This window comes from Camelus ferus, chromosome 24, assembly GCF_009834535.1.
Source record: "Camelus ferus isolate YT-003-E chromosome 24, BCGSAC_Cfer_1.0, whole genome shotgun sequence".
Lineage (NCBI taxonomy): Eukaryota > Metazoa > Chordata > Mammalia > Artiodactyla > Camelidae > Camelus > Camelus ferus.
In genome coordinates, this window is record NC_045719.1 from 9795118 (window position 1) to 9814620 (window position 19503).

Here is a 19503-nt window from a genome sequence, read left to right on the forward strand (position 1 = left end):
CCGAGCATGGTGTCAGACACAGGCTCTTCCTTGTAGGCGATGGCAGATCCTAAGGAACTAAAAATTTCAGTACTTTGTTGTTGGCACTGACACCACCTACATCTATGATGCCACCACATTCTCTTACAATTGTCATGTCTTGCATCTGTGCAGGATCCCAGAGTCCTGAAAGCATTTGTTCCAGAAGCAAGTTGAGGGCTTTTATTCAGTGATTTATTAACTTTTTTTTTGAGAATTTCATGCAAGTGACAGCCTCTCTTCCTAGGAAAATGCACAGAACACCTGGTAGATAATTTAAGGGATCACAGAACCCTGGGCCCCTGTTCCAGGCCAGCATTAGGCAGCCCTGGGCCTCCACGCAAGCCTACTGATGCTGCCCCCTGGGTCTTATCTCAGCCCGACAGCATTCGTGCTGTGTTGGTGGTGCACAGGGCCCAACAATGTAGGGAGCTTTTTTTACTCTTTATTATTTGCGGAATGTTTTGGCCTCTGTTTTCAGTCAGCTGCCCTGCATTAAGCTATCACACGGGCTTATGAAACCCCAAGAAGTGGTTTGTACCTGCAAAGAGGTGAGATCTGTGAGCTGCGAGGTGGAAATTTCCCCTGTGCCAGCTTTGACTGTGTGGATAGGGTCAAGTCGCCCTCTTTCCTCTTGTTCCACACTAGACAGCCATCCTCACCTACCCCTACCCTCTGCACACACGCACACTTGGTTTGGTGGCACCTTCAAACTTTGACCACCCACCAGACATCTGGTATCCAGGTTTTGTGGCACTGTGGGGAGAGCCAGAATAAAACAGTCAGACCCACCTGACTCTTGAGAGCAGGACTGATGAATCCCCATTTCTTCCCCTTGTGGACTACTGCCCTGCCCTTAACCTTGGCCGCCACACGTTTTTGGGAGTTGCAAGTGATGAAGTTTGCTTTCTTGTCTGCTTGGTCGCAGAGCCTCCCCCAAAACAGTTTTGTGGGCTGCCTGAGGAACTTTCAGTTGGATTCAAAACCCCTGGATACCCCTTCTGCAAGCTTTGGGGTGTCTCCCTGCTTGGGCGGCTCTTTGGAGAAAGGCATTTACTTTTCCCAAGAAGGAGGTCATGTCATCCTAGGTAAGGAGCAGTTCGGAAGAGTTTATATCTTTATATCATTGATTCTGAAGAACTTTGTCCTTCTCCTTCAATTACGATGTTTTCACTGTTTCTTTTTTTTCCTTTTGAAAGCAAACTCTGTGTTGTTGGGGCCAGAGTTTAAGCTTGTCTTCAGCATTCGCCCAAGAAGTCTCACTGGAATCCTAATACACATCGGAAGTCAACCCGGCAAGCACTTATGTGTTTATATGGAGGCAGGAAAGGTGCGTAGCCATCTGATGACACGGGAAGATTGTGTGAATTTGGATTAGGACCAGATTCCATTTCTGGAGACTATGGCGGGTAAAGTTATGGTAGAGAATACAATCTTGTATTTAGGAGACCTGACTTCAGGGCTAACTTACCATTTTCCTTTAGCAAGTAACTTGGTCATCATGTTTTCTGTTCTGCATCTTTAAAGCTGGGAACATTCAAACAAGCTGAGCTGAGTTCCAGCTGCACCATGTGGTTATAAGGCCCTAGGGAAGTTACTTAACCTCTTTCAGACTCAGTTTCTTTATCGTTAAAACATGGAGAATAATGCTTTTATTTAAGGGCTTTGGTCAAGAGAAGAGAAACTGCCGTATACTCCATCCATGTGCATTTTTCTTGCCTCCACTGCACCCTGGTCTCACCTCTGCTTTTATTTAACGAGGCCAGTGCCAGAATTCCTGGGATAGATTTTCTTACCGGCTGTCTACACCACATGACAGCCACGCCGTGGCCCTGTGTCCTCTAGATCAGTTCCAAGCCCCCTCATGGTGTCTGCACAGCTTACCCGTCCTCTGGTCCTGGCTGCCATGCCGGCCTCTGGGTCTCCACCCGGGATACTGTAGTTTTTCCTGGATTCCTTCTCTAGCACATGCCTCTGTGACTTCATCCCTCCCGTCACTCACGGGCCTCGTCAGTGTCTTGTTTTCTCCACCCAGCTATAGCTCTTTCCTTTTCAAACAATAACTCTTTAAAACCAAATTCATTCAGGAAGCCTCTCTTAGTTAAGGCCTCAAGGCAAAGACTGATATACACCATTATCTTTTACCTCCATCCTTCCACAGTTTATTAGATGTGAGGGGAAACTCTCAGAATAAGATAAAACAGCCAAAACTCCTAGAACACTTTTATTTCGGTTGCACCTTTAAGTCTGAGCCGGCCTCTTGTGGGTCAGAGAAGCAAGCACCTGTGTTTCGTGGTGGTTCAGACAAGGCTGGCTTTTCAGGGGAGAGGTTGGGGAGCGTCTCCTGAGAGAGCTTCTGGATAGGAAATAATCCCCCCAAAACGAACTCAAGACCTGATGACCTTCCTAACAGCAGAGACACTGTTCAGCTCGAAAAACTGCCTGAGAACAGGCTGTACTGTCCAGCTCCATGCAAATTAAGTGTAGGCTATTTATCAACATGCTTGTTTCAGTGCTGTCTGCTCACTGACCTTGCTTCCGCCCTTGGAGAATCCTGGCGCAGAGAGTGGAAACGCGGGATCCCGCACAGGGGCTCGTCGAGCGCCTGAGCCCTGACATGTGCCCAGTGCGATCTCAGTCGGTCAGCTTGCTGAATTCCTTGGGCGAGAGCCCCCTCTGAGTCCTGTGTTCATGGGATTATTATAATTGGCTGACCCTTGCAGCAGGGTGTAGGCCTTGACCAGCATTTTTGCCTTCCAAATTTTACATGTCCTTCTAAACAGAGCCGCTGTCACATATTAATAGCTAAGGCAGGTCTTCGATGCTGATCAGTAACTTTTGTGTGGGGCCTCCTGAGAGTGAGGGGCAGGAATGGGAGGGGCAGTCTCTTTGCCTCGGGCGGCAACTCCAGGAAGGTGGGGTTTGCAGCTCACTTACATGGAGGGGATGCAGCAGAGAGATTCTTGCCAAGCCTTGGCCCCCCCCCGTGTAATCACCTGGTGCAGGAGTCGGGGCGGGGCACCTATATTTAAAGTGCTCCTGGGTGGTCAGGGTGTGAGGGCTGGGAAGGGAAGAAGGCAGGGGAAGTGGCTCCACCTGCCTTGCAGAAGGAACTAGAAAACGCATGTGTGTTCCAGGTCACGGCCTCTGTGGGCAGTGAGGCAAGTGGGATCTCGACATCAGTCACACCACAGCGGTCTCTGTGTGATGGACAGTGGCACTCGGTGGCAGGTAGGACTTCCAGTAGCCTGTTTTTCACACACTGGAATAGTCTCCCTTTCCATCCAGACTTGGGTATCCCAAATGCAGTTCATCCTACCATGAGTGTCACCCCACGAGGGTAACGTGGTGGGAACTCGTCCAGTCTCAGCTCCAGTTGTATTTGGGTAATTCGTGGCTCCAGTTCCCCATAACACACTGAGATTTTTCTTTTTGAGCCCAGCAAACTAAGTTATGTTTGTTTTCGAGATAGGATAACATTGTGGTTCAGATCTTGGCTCTGAAGTCAAAAAGAACAGAGGTCAAATCTCAGGTCCTTACCTGTGAGACCTTGAGCAAGCTGCTTAATTGCTCTTTACCTTCAGTTTCCTTATCTGCACAACAGAGATAAAAACAGCGCACACCTCCCAGGGTTGTGAAAATTAAATGGGATAATGCACGTAAAGTGCTTAGCAGTGTCCAGTAAGCACAAGTGCTCAGTAAACATGTGCTCTTACTGTTGTTAAAGGTCCCTGTTGGGTTGTTTTTTTCAACAACCATTTACTATTAATGCAAACAATTTAGGCACACCACTGGGCTGAGAGCAGGCATAGCCTCTCAAATCAAATCTGCTCTTTTAGGAATAACTTGGGCATATCAGTTTGGAGGTATATTAACCTGTATTGGCTAAAATACCTTTTATTAAAAAGTAGTCTTTTCTTGGCAAACTTGAAAGCTAACTACCTTGCAGTTGGTTCATACTGTTAACATGGGAGTAATTTTATTTGGAGGGTGAAAAGCGACTTTGGAGTCAGTTTTCAGAAGTAGGTGTCTCCTTGGAAAGAACCGGAGATCACATAAAATACACACTGGCCTCTGGAGACAGGAGACCAACTTAAAACCAAGCCATCTTGCCCCGCTCAACGATTGAGGGTCACAGTCTGTTACCTGGGAAATGGGAGGAATAATGTCTTCCTCACAGGCTCATTTTAGGGTTCAATTCTGTAATATATGTGGATGCACCTAAACAGCACTTGGTGTTGAGAAATCAGTTGAAATTGTGCCCAGGTTGATGGAATTCCCACGAGCAGTGCTCCCATAGCCCAACAGAAGTGAGTTAAAACGAAGCCAGTGGTGCTGCGCAGGTGTAGACATGACACAGTGGGCAGGGCTGCCCTCGGGTGATGGACCTGACCCGCTTCCTTTCTCTCCAGTCACCGTAAAGCAGCACATCCTGCACCTGGAGCTGGACGCGGACAATAGCTACACAGCCGGGCGGCTCCCCCTCCCGCCGGCCCGCACGCGGGAGCGTCTGCACATCGGAGGTGTCCCAGGTAATTCTTGTGCTGACTTCTACACCCACGTTGCCTCACGTCAGCTCTTAACATTTCCTTCTTAAACCGACAACGCGACGCCGCAGCCCTTGTTACCGGCAGGGCAGCCGTTGGCTGGACGTGGAGGCGGGGAGGCTCTTTCCAGCTTGTGGGGAAACCTGGTTGCTGCAATGGGGACGTTTCAGGGCAGCCCAGGCCATACTGCTGCCTCTCCCTCTCGTCCCAAGCCGATAATGTATAAGCCTCTCTTAAGAGGCTACGTGAACCTAGAAGCCTGATATCAGCAAAGAATCAGAAAAGGCCCACGTTACTGTCCAGGCCCTCCAGGCAGTTAGTTTTACTGGCCAGTTACTAAGCTTGTGGAGCCAGAATGGGGCAATCAGGCAGATGGGGGTGGAGTCAAGTTCAAGCCTGGAATTTTGCCTGGAAAGAGCTTTGTCAGTCTTCATTATTTTATGTCCCTCCAAAATCGTCCGGTGGTTAATTTTATACTCTTCCGTGAGCCATAAAAAGCACTAGAGTTCAGAGTCATTATCTATCAATTTGGGACGTAGAATCTCCTCCTTTGAAGAGTGTTAAGAGTAGCCTTGCGGCTGATTTATCACAGCAGGGGCTGTGCTGGGTGCTGCTTAAAGGAGGAGAGAACTGGGTGGCCTGAGACCCGGGGCCCTCTTCACTCTCATAAGACGGTTTCTTAACTGGAGTGCATTCGCTGGGTGGTATGAATTAGTCATTGAATGACTCTCCTTTTGTCTCTCAGCTAATTTGAAAACCCTGAAGCTTCCTGTGTGGAAATCCTTTTTTGGCTGCCTGAAGAATATTCAAGTCAACCACATTCCTATCCCTGTCACTGAAGCCACGGAAGTTCAGGGGACCGTCAGTCTGAATGGCTGTCCTGACCACTAACTCAGACCTGTCACACAGCAGGGAAGTTCGCCTCCAAAAGCACTGATTACTCAGCACGCCTCCCTCTCCCCACTCAAGGTCGTTCCTGACTTAAGACACCATCCGGATGGGATGAATAGCAAAGCTAATTTTCAATTCCAACCCCACAGACCCAGCATTTTGGCATTCAGTGCTCCATATACATTTTATATAAAAATCCCACTTCTTGAAGATGATGAACAAATTGTTACATGCTTTTGGTAATATCATTTTCCACTAAAAGTTAAATGTCTTTTAAAGAATATTATTTTCCACTTGTTAAAACAATAAATATCCTTTAAAGCACTTTAAAAAGACAAAAGCCTTAGCTGTGTTAAGATGTTATAATTTATGGGGTTAAGTAAGTGCAGAGTACTCTTTAAATTATGACACTTTATTAACATAAAGCCGTTGGCTTGATGGTCATCGTTAATCGTATAAATTATTCAGCACCTGTTCAATGTGCTACTTAAAACACAGTTTTCTATAAATAATTATCAAGCACTGCTCAGTGTTGGGTCTACAGTCAGATTTGAGAAGTAATTACTACCTTGAAGGAAGATACCATCCAAAGGGGTAGGAACATAATGTTCATAAAACTGTAAATAACAAACTGAATTAATGAACCTGTAATTCCACTTGGCTTCCCACATACAGTCTGCTACCAACCAAGTTTAGATTATGATTATCAATTCCTTGAGGGCAAAAGCTATCTAGGAGGGGAGCTGAGATGGATGTGCTGCACACACTGTAATTAAAGCTGTGCATAAGAAGCTAAGAGAAGCCCATGGGAAGGAGGAATCGCTTCTAGTTTTATCTAGAAAATAATGGACCATGTTCTAGACCCGTATTATTACCTGGCACCACTCTCACTAACCAAGAAGACTCTGCAAGCATTTCTGTATCTCCAACATAGTATTTGTTCATCAGGAGAAAAAGAACAATTGTGAAATCTGAATACAGTAAGTAACCCTATATGGTATTCATATAGCTCCACGCCCTCCACCTCTGAAACTGCGCTCAGAGCTCCTTATGACCGTCACACTGCAGCCCCGTGGGCGCACTTTCCAACGACCACAGCTATGCAAACATGAACCGTTCTCCTGAAGAGGTAGCGAGGTCCCCATCACAGGGGGTTGAGGCTGGCTGCGGGGGCGGGGAGGGGGCGTTAGGGGTGCTATGCTGGGTCAGAGGTTGAATTTTATGACCTTAAGTCATGTGCTTTCTAAAAATACTGATTTCCAAATGAAAATTCCACCAGGCGAAGGCCTCTCAGACACTGAGTCTGCAGGAAGGACATCCACTTCGCCTGTCCTTGGCCGGGCGACGCTCAACGGGTGATTCTTTCTTCTGGGTTCCTGGTGTTAACCCAACCGAATCTACAGAATTATTCATTAGTGCTAATTAATCATGAGCACTTCCTAGATTCATTTGAAAGGAGCAATTAATTCTTTGTCAGTACCAGTGGTTTTCCCTCCATTTTGTGGTAGCTCGTAGAACAGGTGTCCGTGTGCAGCGTTTGCTGAAGGTGATGCCAGCCACCAGAGGGCAGCAGAGAGCGTCACAGATAGAATTAGAAGCAGAAGGCCCTCCCTGCGGCCCTTCTCAGATTACAAATGTGTGTTCTCTGAAGGGAATGTCTACCCCTCCTCAACTGAACCTGTCGTGGGAATTACTTGTGAACTGTTGAGTGCCATGCAAATATCATCACCGTTATCTTCGTCCCTCTCACAAATTGCCCTGACCTTGGGAGCAACCATGTGCCTGCATGGGCTGCTTCCTTCACCATCTTGGCACCTCTTGACCTTACTCCCCAGTACCGGGGTGGTTGGGTTTTTGCCGCACTCACGATAACCCCCGGCAGAGGACGGTGGCCCCAGGCAGAACCCGCTAACATTTCCATCCTCCCAGGAGGGAAGTAACCCCACTTCCCCACAGAGGACTTTGACTCAACACCTATCTGTCCCGCTCCCCACCCCCCACAGGGCTGCCCTGCAAGAAAACCCAAAGCCCAGCTCCTGCCTCCCACCACATTCACTCCTCTCCCTTCCAGCTCCCCAGTTCTCATTTTACTAATTCTGACTTTGGGTGTTTAGCCCTAGAAAGGCCAGATTCTCTCTCAGGAATGGAGACCTAAAGCCAGCATTTGAGTGGAACCATTTTCAAGTAACATTACTGTACTGAGTACAAATAGTATAAATGTTCATTATAGAAAAATTGTAAAATCACCCATAATCTCATCACTCGGAATTCAGTTTGAATTTGTTATATGTCTGCTATTCAACTTTAAATGCACATGTATTTCCTTACAAAATTATAATTACACTGTAAATATTGTTTTTTGTATGTTTTGAAAAACTATACGGTGTTTCCCAGGTCTTCGACCATAGAACATTCATCCATTAGATGAATTTACCGTAATACAGTCAACCAACCTCCAGTTGGTAGGCAGCTGGGTTGTTTCAAATTTTTGCTAATTTATAAGCAACTCTAGAATGAATATGTCCTGGAACGTAAACTTATCTATTTTCTTAGGATAAATTCTTAGAGGTAAAAACTGCTAAGTCAAAGGATTTGAACATCTGTATCTTTGTTGTTAGCTAATGCCCAATTGTTTCCTAAAAGGTTTTATTCCCCTTACATGCAAATCTTTTTTAACTCCCCTTAACCTCTGATGTCACTAATTATCAACTCACCACGAACTGCCCATGATCTCCAAGATAGGGAGCAGCTGTTGGACCAAGTCAGCTCAGAGTTCCAGCGTGCTCCAGGCTCACTTGCACCAAAAGCTCACCACCTGGAAACGCAGGCTCAGCGGAGGGGCTCTGATGAGTGATTCTGCAACAAGCCTTAGAGGAGCGAGAGGTTTTTAACTTTCATGTCTAAGTACCAGACCCAGCCGGGGCTGCAGAATGTGTTACTTCAGAGGGCTCCAAACCAGTGCCAAGCCTGGGACATGCTCCTGGAAAGGAGCCAGGCGCTCCTCGGAGGCTTTGAAGACTGGACTCTGCTCCCCAAGCAGCCGCCGAACCTCAGCCATAGCGGCTTCTTCCTCCTCCTCCTGGTAAGTCTGCTTTATTTGTGATTGAAACTTTCCTAAGGATTCGCTCAGGCAGAATTTGCAGGGTAAAAGCTCAAGTCCCTGTCACCCTGCCCCTGACCCCCAATAAAAATCCAAGACAGAAACTCTTTTTTTCTTAACATGAGTAATAATGGTAATAACTGTGCTTGGAGGTGACAGATGTATCATGTTTCCAGCTTCTTAACTTGCCAAACAGTGTAACTTCATTCCTGGGCATAGAAATCCTAGCATAATGTCTTTTCATCAAGATATGTCACTAGGGAAAAAAAAGTCACTAAGGCCCCACCTGATTCCAGAGCAATGAGGGGCTATCCAAGATCATATCAAACTTCCCAGGGACCTGGAGATGGTGTCCTGGCTGTGTTCATCCTCTCTTTGAGGGCTAATGACCTCACTTAACCAGACGCCCTGATGCTTGGACCACAGTTGTGATTCCGTGGCAGCACTCAGATGGAAAAATGTTACCTATACCTACAGAAACTCACCTCTCCCCTCCCCTACCTGCCTTGTGCAAAATAATTAATGCATTTGAAGAAACCCAATCCTGGGAGAAATGAGGGGTCCCAGCCAGAAGTGAATTCATGAGAAAGAGATATAACAAGTGTTTAGTTTTGCCTTGATCTCAGATATTGCTCAAATGTCCCAGGTTCTCCAGTTCAAACAGCACAGTGTTGCTTTTCCAATAGGTAATGGGCTTTGCTAACCAAAAGTCACAGACCTATCTCCCAGAAGACAATAAAATCTTAGAAGACTCATGAGTAAGGATGAGCCCCTGCCCTGGAGATTCTGATTTCCTAGGTAGGGGTAGGGCCCAGAAATTTGTATTTTTAATAAACACACCAGGTGATTCTCATAATCAGGCAAATGTCAGAAATACAGTATTATAGAATGAATACTTGCATTACAGAGGACGTCGCATTTCATTCCATTTTAGGTAGGTTTGCCTAGAAAATGATCTGTTGCTAACATCCAAACCAGATAGCTCTCAGACAGAGACTCTGTGTTAAGTCAGGGTGGAGGGCCGCCTTACAGGAGAATGCTGAGCAGGGTGGACCTCCTGATCCTCTACACCTGGGGCACACGGATCCGTGTTGCACAGGACGCGTCAGGGTGCCCACGGGGGGAGACTTTTTTTTTCCCCCGCTTGTGTTTCAACTGGGAGATAACTATTCTCATCAGAAGGGAATGGGGAAGGCACCTGGGCTAAATCACATGTAATTCAGGAATTAGAAATATGGAAAAGAACATTATAGGCACAGAGAAGAGAGGGAGCATGACTGTGGGGAATTGATGAGAATCTGGGTAGCATGGGTAGAGAGCAGACAGCCAGGAGGGAACCCCCGCAGCCCCAGAGGAGGCTGGGTGAGAGTCGAGAATGGCACTCTGACCTCATCTCTTTCAGAACCACGTCTGACTGTAGGTGCTTTAGCCCCACCTTTCTGAAGCTCAGGCTCGGCAAGCTTAAGTGATTTGCCAGAGTTCAAAGCCAGGTCCTGGATTGTGAAATTGGGACAAAAACTGGAAAGACCAAGTTGGAGGGTCTATGAAGGGAGTAGTAGTAGCGCATCCCTCTGCATCTGAACCTGACCTTCTGCTGCCCTCGGACCGGGAGGAGCTGGGGCTACAGAGAAAGAGGACAGCAGCCAGGGTCAGCGGAGAGGGGAATATTTCAAGCCCTAATTACCCACTGCGGATGTCCTGTCAGTTGCTCCACAAATCCAAGCGCTAACATCCCTTTGCTCTGAAGACATTGCAGAACAATTACAAAGCCCTCAGTTCCAAGGAGAGGGAAATTAAAGCTAATTACTACCCAGGGCAGCCATTTCCTGGCCTCAGACTCTATATTTTCTTCTTTGAATATTTTCATTTACACACTCACAAAATGGAGATAAATCTAAAGTAAAAGCAAACCCTGGTTACAAAAGCCAGAAAGTGTGAGGCATCCTGAGCTTCGTCTGCCCTGCTTCCTTTCATTAAATTCTTTTATGTAAATTGCTTCCTCCCTGTGCCTCAGGTGTAATAAATGCTTGTTGAAGGAAAGAAAGAAAGACATTGCACAAATAGGAGATGAACTAAAATGCAGAGATTTCCAAACCTAGCGTCATGTATTTTATTACTAAAGGTTAATGGGGAATTGATCCACCAATCAATCAATGGAAGAATTTCAGAAATGACTCGGCTACTCATCTACTTGGTGAAAATTAAAGGAAACTCTTACTCTCCTGGGTCCAAAGTTCCTCCATGGTAAACAGATTCAGCTCAACCTATGGATTCATAAAAGTGACACTATCACTGTATGCGAAACATCTCTTCAAGTATTTAAAGTAACTTTTTTTTTAAGAAATGTCTGGGCAAAGATGGGAGCTGCTTTCCAACTAGGAAAATCAAGTGTTAAAGGAACATACCGCCCTTCCTCATTCAGTGCCATGAAACACCCCTCAAACATCTGTAACCAGAGCCAAACTCTGTTCCCAGAGCTCATGACAGGACCACTAACAGAAGTATGTGCCATTTATTTACCTGGCAGGTGCCAGACACTGTGCTCCCCTCTTGCCCACACAATCCCATTCAATCACAACAGTTACCATAGAGTCAGGTGTTATTACTCCATTTAGCAGAGGAGTAAGCTGAGACTCAGAGGTTACAAGTGCCGAGGTTACATGTCCAGTCCTTATAGAACGATGAACTCATATTGCATTCACCGTGGGTCTGTGATGCTGTGACATGGGGCAGGTGGGAGTCTGCCGACCCCGGAGGGGCTGCCCCTCCAGGGGTTAGCTAATCCCCAGAGAGAGTGGGAAGACTCCCCTGTGAGCACATGGCTTTCGTAGGCTAACCCACCCCTTCCACTTCCTCTGTGGTTCTCACTCTGAGGGACTTTATCCCCCTGCTGTAATCAGTGGGGCCAGGTACCAGACAACCAGGGACGACAGCCCCTGTGCCCCAGAGTCCACTGAAATTCCAACTAGCCAGCCCTAACCCTGCTTACCCTGCCTCACCCATTCTTCTGCAGAAACTGCAGTGAAGCCCAGTGTGCCCCTCTCCTTCTGCCTCCTGACGGACCCCGAATCTTCCTTGTGCAGCTCCCCAGTATCGTGATGTATCCTCTCCTATTGGGATCTGTGAGTAGAACAGTTTTCAGTGGCGGTTTTCTCCTGATCTGCTGGTCTCACGTGCATAGTAAGACTTACATTTTAGTACACACGTCCAGGGTCACCCTTGCATTAACCTGACTCAGGAAAGCAGAACAGCAAGAGAAACATCGTATCTCATGCGTTAGGAGTACTGCTGTGCTCAAAGGCAGAGGACAGCCTCCGAGAGTACATTCCAAGAACACGAAGAGTGACTGCTCATCTCACTAACCCTCTGGAGCCCCAGACAGCAGCCATCTATTTCCTGCTTCATTTTGATGGCATCGAGGTGACAGGCATGGAGGGTATCAGAATATCTGGGGGACTCTGATTTGCACATTCATCCAAAGGGGTTAGAAAAGACTTTCCTGCATGGAAACCAAGTCGTATGTCCCCTCTGGTGGATGGGCATTCTTAACTTCCTCCAGAAAATCTTCCATTCTAGATGGAAGCTTTTAAATGAAGTTAGCTACCTAGAGACAGCTGGCCAAATTAGCATACTTATAACAGGTAATTAAGCCAAGACTTCAGTTGAAAATAGTAATTAATCACCAAAATAACTTTATTCAGCCTGCTCCCACCCTCCCCCCAGCCCCCACTGCTGTTCTGGGCTGACACACACAGGATTGTGCATTTCTGCAGGGCTCTGATCTCTTTCATCCTCCCTTGCTTGGAGTGACTTCTGTACGCAAGTAGGAAAATACCACGTAATGCTCTAAAATCCAAGCACAAAATCACCACCCAAGACCCACATCTTCTTTCAAAGGCATGCTTTTCAAAGGAGTCTTAGTAACCCAAGAAAGAGCCGACTTTCAGCAATATGAGTCACACAGTTAGCAGGGCCTGGCTGTTCATGGTTGACCCTGGGTGGTCACTGTCGGTGCGAGCGTCCATCATTTGTACCTAAGTAATGATGGAGTGTCTTTTGGGAGCTATGGAGTGGCGGTTTCTACAATAAGACACAGTTAAACCAAATTTTGCATATTTGGGACTTCCAAAGGAGTATCGAGTGCAGCAGGCCAGAGAAATTGGTGGGCATCAGTGTTTTTGGTACCAAACTACTACTATCTGTGAATGAGGGTGGTGTGGCTTCTGTAAACATTGGGGTGTCCTGAGGCCCCACCTGAGCTCCGTTCTCTGTGCAGATGCTTCTATGGTGAACCACACACTTATGTACATGCAGCTGCCTACTTTGTAGCTCCACTTGGATACCAACGAGACACCATTAAGCCGAATATGCCTGAATCTAAACTGCTGATTCACCCAAAGCTGTACATGTCCCGAATGTCCCAATTTCAGTAATAGTATCACCATCACTGGCCCCAAGGATGTCTGCATCCAAACCCCAGTACCTGTGAATGTTACCTCTCCTGGCAGAAGGGACTTTGCAGACAGATTAAATGGAGACATTGGGTTGGGGATTATTCAAGTGGACCCAATTTCATCGCATGGGTCCTTATAAGCAGAGAATTTCTCCCAACTGTGGTTGGAAAGAGACTGATGACAGAAAAAGGGTCAGGGATATGTGATGTTGCCAGCTTTGATGATGGAGGAAAGGGCCACAAGCCAAGGAATGCAGGCAGCCTCTGGGAAGAAAAGGGAGGGACATGGATGGTCCCCGGAGCCTCCAGAAGGGAACACAGCCTTGCTGAGACCTTTATTTGAGCCGAGTCCCGAGTTAGACTTCCGCTCTTCAGAACTGTAAGTTACATTGTATTATATTGTGTTGTGTTCTACCACTGTATCTGTGGTCACTTAGAGTTAACCACAAGCTACAACTGAAAACAAAAACACTCCATCCCCTTAGTAACATGCATTACATGGGTTTTTCCTTCTTCTCTGTCTCTCCTTACTCCTTAAGTCCCTACTTCTCAGGATAAAAATTACCTATCGCCGAGCCCTTGTCTCAGGTGTTATTTAAATAGGGCACCCAGACTAGGGATACTGTGTACACTTTTTACTGACTTTTGTAATTCTGATATTCCTCACCCCATAGCACCCCTATTCCTAGTGTTCAATGACTCTGGAACTGATTCAGGGGGCAGCTATGATTCTTGAAACTCCTAGGCTTCAAGGCAAAATTATAAACCTATACCTTTCTGAAGTGAATAATTAACATGCTCTTGGCTTCTGGTAATTTAAGAATTATGTGATCATTCTAAATTACATGTATTATCGATTGATAATTTCTAAATGTTGTCACCAGTGATTTATGCTGTTTGGAGGGAATTCAATACCTTAAAAAAACATCATTAAGATGAAGTGGAGCCCAGCTATTTTAATGAGCTAAGATCTTTTGGACAATGTGCTGGTCTGTATTGCCTAATGATGGAATTGATACTGTTAGGGAAATAATATTACCTAGATCATCACCTGTAATAAATACCACCTGTATTAGAAAGACCACTATCACCCCAAAGTGGTCCACACTGGGGTTTCGCAGGTTTCATTAAGAATATGTGTGTGCAATATACAATCGTTCAGGGAAGCGCCTGCCTTCTATTTTCACAACTTTGAGAGTATTAGTGTATTTTTGAAGGTATTCTAACACATGAGGGAGTTATGTAGTAATTCACAAGGAGCATGAATTTGGAGAGACTGTGGCAGATCTGGTGGTGGAGGTGGTACAAGAGCTTGACTGCATATCTTAGCCCTTACTCACTTTATATTTTTCTAGCAACTACTTGTTACCCTGCTAAAGTCTGAAAAAGTGCAGGTCATTTTCTTCAGAATGATTTATAACAAAAGATATCGGAAGCCGTTCATGTCAGAAAACCTAGTTCTGACTCAGAAATCCTCTTGTGTGCTGTTAGGAGAGAGATTTCTATAAATAGCTGGCTGGGCTCCGCTCTAATGCTTCTGTGATGCAGGACCTTTGCAGTTGATTCCCTGAGTGGCGGCGGGGGCAGCTGTCTGCAGGGCTCATTCCCGCTGACAGCGGCTCGGCCAGAGGGATGGAAGAGGCTCCTGGGGGGAGCCCCTGCCCTGGTGAAGCTGCCTCACTGCAGCGACTTCTCATGACTTGACACAGTGTATCTTTGCAAAGTGTGGGCTCTCAAAGCAAAAGGTTGTTTAAAGGAGATTTTAGGTCTGCATGGAATTAGATGACAAATAAGTAAGCATATAAATCCCCCATCCCTGCACCCGCTTCCATGCTCACTAGGCATCTAGCTTCCCTGTCTCACTGTCAGCTTCAGCAAACTGAAGGGCTGAAGCTGGCAGTAGAGTCAAAAGCAGGAAGAGAAGCAGGGAAACGCTGAGCCTGTAAGGTGCTCTGCTCTGCTCCAGAACACCGTGCAGGCCAGTGATGAGACAGTGCCATGAATGAGGCTGGGATTTATATAAGTTCGTGTGCCTAAGGGAAAGTCAGGGAAGGAGATGTGGACGGAGGGAGGCAGAAGGGAAGGGAGGGAGGCTCTGCTCCAGAATCTGCAATAAAATTTTAAAATGTATGTAGTTTGTTTCCGTTGCCTATCCGGAGTCCATCTCTCTGTGTTGGGTTTTAGAACCCTCCTGGGGCCCATAGCTGTGGCAGCCTTATTTGAGTCGGGTTGGGTACCACTTCCAGCCTTTCCTCCCTATCCAGATCAGCCTGTCCTGCATCCCAGAATCTGTTCTCTGGGCCCTGATGTCTGCCTGCTGACAGTGGAGTGGCGATGGGCAGATAAGGATGTAGTGGCAACCAGCCAAGATGGTATCGTTCTCAGAGAAGACAGTTCCTCTCTTCAGGCAAAGCTACACAAAACGTGTGGTACTCTAACATGGCTCCCCACGGGTAGCACCAGGGAGCGCCCACACAGCACGGCTCCGCCTCCAGCCTGTCCTCACTCTTCCCTCGCCCCTCACATCTTGCCGATGGCTCTGTTCCCTCACCTCATGCAGGGCTCTGCTTCAGTGTCCCTCCTCAGAAGGGACCCCCCTGTCCCCACCCAAAATTGCATCCCGCTCAGCTGTACTCCCTTCCCCTTGTAAGGGTATTATTTATTGTACTATTTATTAACATGCTTTACTTTCCTTCTTTATACTTAATACCTTCCTAACTTTATATCAAATAGCCATATGCTAATAAAGGTCTGTCTGTATCCCCTCTGGGATATAAAAAATATAAACTCCATGTAACAACCCACCTGGTTCTCTTTGGTTGAGAGAGGAAGTGTCTTTCCCATCCCCTCTCAGAAGAGAACAATCACACACATTATTCAGGCAGGTGACTCCCCATGTTGGTGTCCCTCTCATCAGGAAGCAACAATTTTTTCAGCAGCCTACGTCCCCAAGCCATGGACAGCGTGGCGCTACACGCAAATGGTTTCTTGAGTGGCTTCTACCTTTTTACAGTTAGAACTCTGGAAAAAAAATCTCAGGTTTCAAAGGGTATCCTCAGAACACGGTATTAAAAAGTGCTTCTAAACAAACATATACAGATTTAAAAGAGTGGGTTTCTCCTTCAGGGACTGAGAATTTGACCAAGAATAAAGAGCAAGAGACATAGTCACTCTGGGAATCCAGGCATTCCCTGGCCAGGCGAGCCCGCGTAGGGCCACACAGCTTCGGGTCCCTGGAGGACCCGCTGGAGGAGTTAGAGATGGGAAATTGAGAAGCAAAAGAAATCTCTTCCAGAAGTTTCTGCCTCCCCTCCTCCATCCAGTGGGACCCATCTCCCTGGCCCCAGCCACTAAAGCCCATGATGTCTGCTCGCCCGTTCTCTTCACACTCTGCTCTTCAGGAAAGAATGTATCCAAACAGTTGTAAAATTTCTGACCCAACTTGAAACATTAAGTCTCCCAGGAGTTGTGTTTTAAACCGGAAATGAAAAATCCATCCTTAGCAATGAAACTCAAATGTCACATTCTTTAGGGAGCTCCCCATATACCTGTGCAACTGTGGCTATGATAACTGCTCCTACTTGGGGCTCCCGTAGTGCTCCGTACACGCCTCCCTCTTGCATGTGCCCCATCTTACAGTAGATTGTGTGTCTGTAAGTTCCAAGGGGCAGGGGACATGACAAGCTTCTAGAGATTTAATTCTCGACAGAGCAAGTGCTTAATAAACAGTGAAGGAAGGAGGGAACAAATGAGTGGATGGCTGCATCTGTTTCCCCTGCTGGACCAGGGCACCTGAGGGGCAGAAGGGGTATCTTATTTGGCTTTCAGTTTGAAAGGCAGCATCGCCTAGTTGAGGTAGGACTCTGCAGCCAGACTGCCCGGGTAAAATCTAAATTCTACCACTTAGTAGCTAACTATGCCTCAGTTTCCTCCTATGAAAAATGGAGACAATGATGGTACATGTCTCACAGGGCATAGCAATGATTAAAGGGGTTAATGTATGTAATGTACTTAGACACGGTACCCTGTGAGTACTGGCTCCTGTTATTCTTGTCACTTGAATTGTTAGTTCCTGCACAGCGGACGTTCAGTAAAGAGCACATTGAGCATCGATCATGGGTGGCCACGAGGTACAAAGGTACAGATGCTCCTTTCCCCTGCAGTCGCACCAGGATGCCCACTCATTTCATGGGTGCAGAGAGCAGGGCCTGGGCACGGAGGGAGAGATGAGGGGGAGAATGCCGAAGACAAACCCCCCCGACCACTAACCTCACTTCCGGGTAGCCTCCTCTGCCCAGCCGTGAGCGCTTTGTTATTTACATCATTTTCTGAAACTGTACAAATATCAGTGGAATTTTTACCAAATTCCTTTAGTTGGCTACCTCAAGTTTCTGATTCCCTTTAACCAAAGAGACTCCATCTTTATGTAGACACAGTGGATGGTTGGACACACTTATGTTTACAACCTTTTTATTTGTCTAATCTTGATCTTAATCTGTGAGAGGGGAACATGCTCAAAGTAAGCATTCGGCTACCCTCAACTGAATTACTCCTTGACCATTAATACCATTCAAGAGACTCATCCAATCTAGGCAAAAATATCCTGGAGATAAAGTGATCTGCGAGCAGCTTGCTTTCCATTCTGTTTTTGTAAAGCAAGTACTGAGTTTCAGGCTGATTGTGGAAACTTAGTAGAAAGAGTCTAAATGGTTTACAACAAAACATTTCAAGGCAAATGAAAATGTAAAGGTAAATAAAATGTAAAACATTAACAAAAGCAATTTCTCAACTTTTCTTGCTGGGTCACCTGAGCTAGGTCTGAGATCAAGAGAAGCCCCGATTACTTTATGCCTATTTGTTGCAATCAGATAATTACAGGCAGATATGAAGATGCTGTACACACAAACACACACTGAATTCTGCTTTGCTGTTTGCTTCTCAGGCTTTTCAGGCTTTTCATTTAGCCTGCCATATATTAATGATATTTACTCATAGTCTATGCATCCTCCCCCCAACACACTGAGATGTAAGCTCCTTACAGGCATGATTTATTTTTTTGCTTTGTGCACTTATTAGAGCCTGGAACACCGGAGGCTGTTCAAAACTTGCAGCATGAATAAAGAGACCTCAAGTTACTTGAAAAAAATTGCATTCCCCAGCTGAAATTCAAGCACCTAATAAAATTCTGGAGGTTTGTAAAACCCTTCATCCTCTAAAACTTAGACTAGCATTTTCTACAGCAGAACCAGGGCCAGAAGGGGAAATTCTGGGGGAGGAGGAGAAGCCGGTGATTATTCTAACGAGATAGCTAGTGAGAGAGATCTGAGGACCAAGTGCTCAGTGAGAGTAAAGGGTAACCTTTGCTTTACCAGAAAGAAAAGGAAACAGGAAAAAAAAGGAGAAATGTCTCTGAGAATTTATCTTTTGCCAGAAGATGTTCTAGGAAGAAAACAGATCGCAGACTGTTTTCAGGTACAGATTCTTTGGTTTCCTCTCTCCGTGTTATGTGGCAAATGCTTTCAAAAGGAATGGTCTCCAGCCAGTGGATATGCTACTAACTACCATAAAAAGCAGTTCGGTACTGGCTATATGCTCAGTGTGTGAGTGTCAATGACTTTCCCTTTGACCAGAGCAATGAGTGAGGCCTTGGGCGTGTTACTTAACTGCTTTTTGTCTCAGTTTCCTCATCTATAAAAAGGAGATGAAAGTAATACCCTTCATAGAGCTGTTTTGCTCATTAAATGAGAATACACATAAAGCAGTGACTGACAAATTATGATAGCTCAATGAACATTAGCTTTTACCATAATCATCGATAGGTTTGCCGCTGGCAGCTGCTAGAAGGAGAGGAGGAAACTTTTTCTTTCTAGTGATGCATGTGTTCACTATCTGGATTTGTGGTGAATTTGAATTTCTTCCAAATACACAGGTTTCACTGGTTTATATATGCGTCAAAACTTATCAAACAGTACATATTTAACAGTACATACTTAATATGTCAGTTAAACCTCAATCAAGCTTTATTTTTAAAAGTTTAAGCTAAAAATTATCCACGAATAATGCTCCTAGCCTTTAACCCTTGACCTGGGTCAGGACGACTCTACGTGATTCTTTGCAGAGGAGACCATGTCTCTCTCTCCTCCTGGTGTTAAGCCAAACGGTGAGCAAACACTTTAATCATAACAACAGCTGTAATTCTAGCCCCTGGCCTGTGGGATGTGCTTAACACATGTGTAACTATAATACTTGATGCTTAATAGTTATTTGGATTTAAATTCATTAACCAAAGAAGTACAAAAATGTGATTTCCCAGGAAGTTTTATTTAAGAGGTGATATCTGTAGAAAACCACAAAGGCAAGAGTATGTATTTCTTCCAAATACGCTGAAGAAAACGGAAGAACCACTTAGCAAGGCCTCCCCTGCAAAAAGTCCTGGAACAGTGACCAGCCAGTGACTCAGAATCTGACTTCATCCTGGGAGCCATCTACCTCAA

At 45.9% G+C, this 19503-nt stretch overlaps 1 protein-coding gene across 1 annotated transcript in view; it reads left to right on the forward strand.

Annotated features, from left to right (window-relative positions):
- Positions 1-5791, forward strand: part of LAMA3 (laminin subunit alpha 3) — a 198143-nt gene extending 192352 nt beyond the window's left edge. Inside the window, 5 exon segments of the mRNA XM_032467526.1 lie at positions 947-1106; positions 1218-1348; positions 3156-3249; positions 4431-4550; positions 5311-5791. Coding sequence (XP_032323417.1) covers positions 947-1106; positions 1218-1348; positions 3156-3249; positions 4431-4550; positions 5311-5456 — 651 coding nt within the window. The 3' untranslated portion in view covers positions 5457-5791.
- The last annotated feature ends 13712 nt before the right edge of the window (positions 5792-19503 follow it).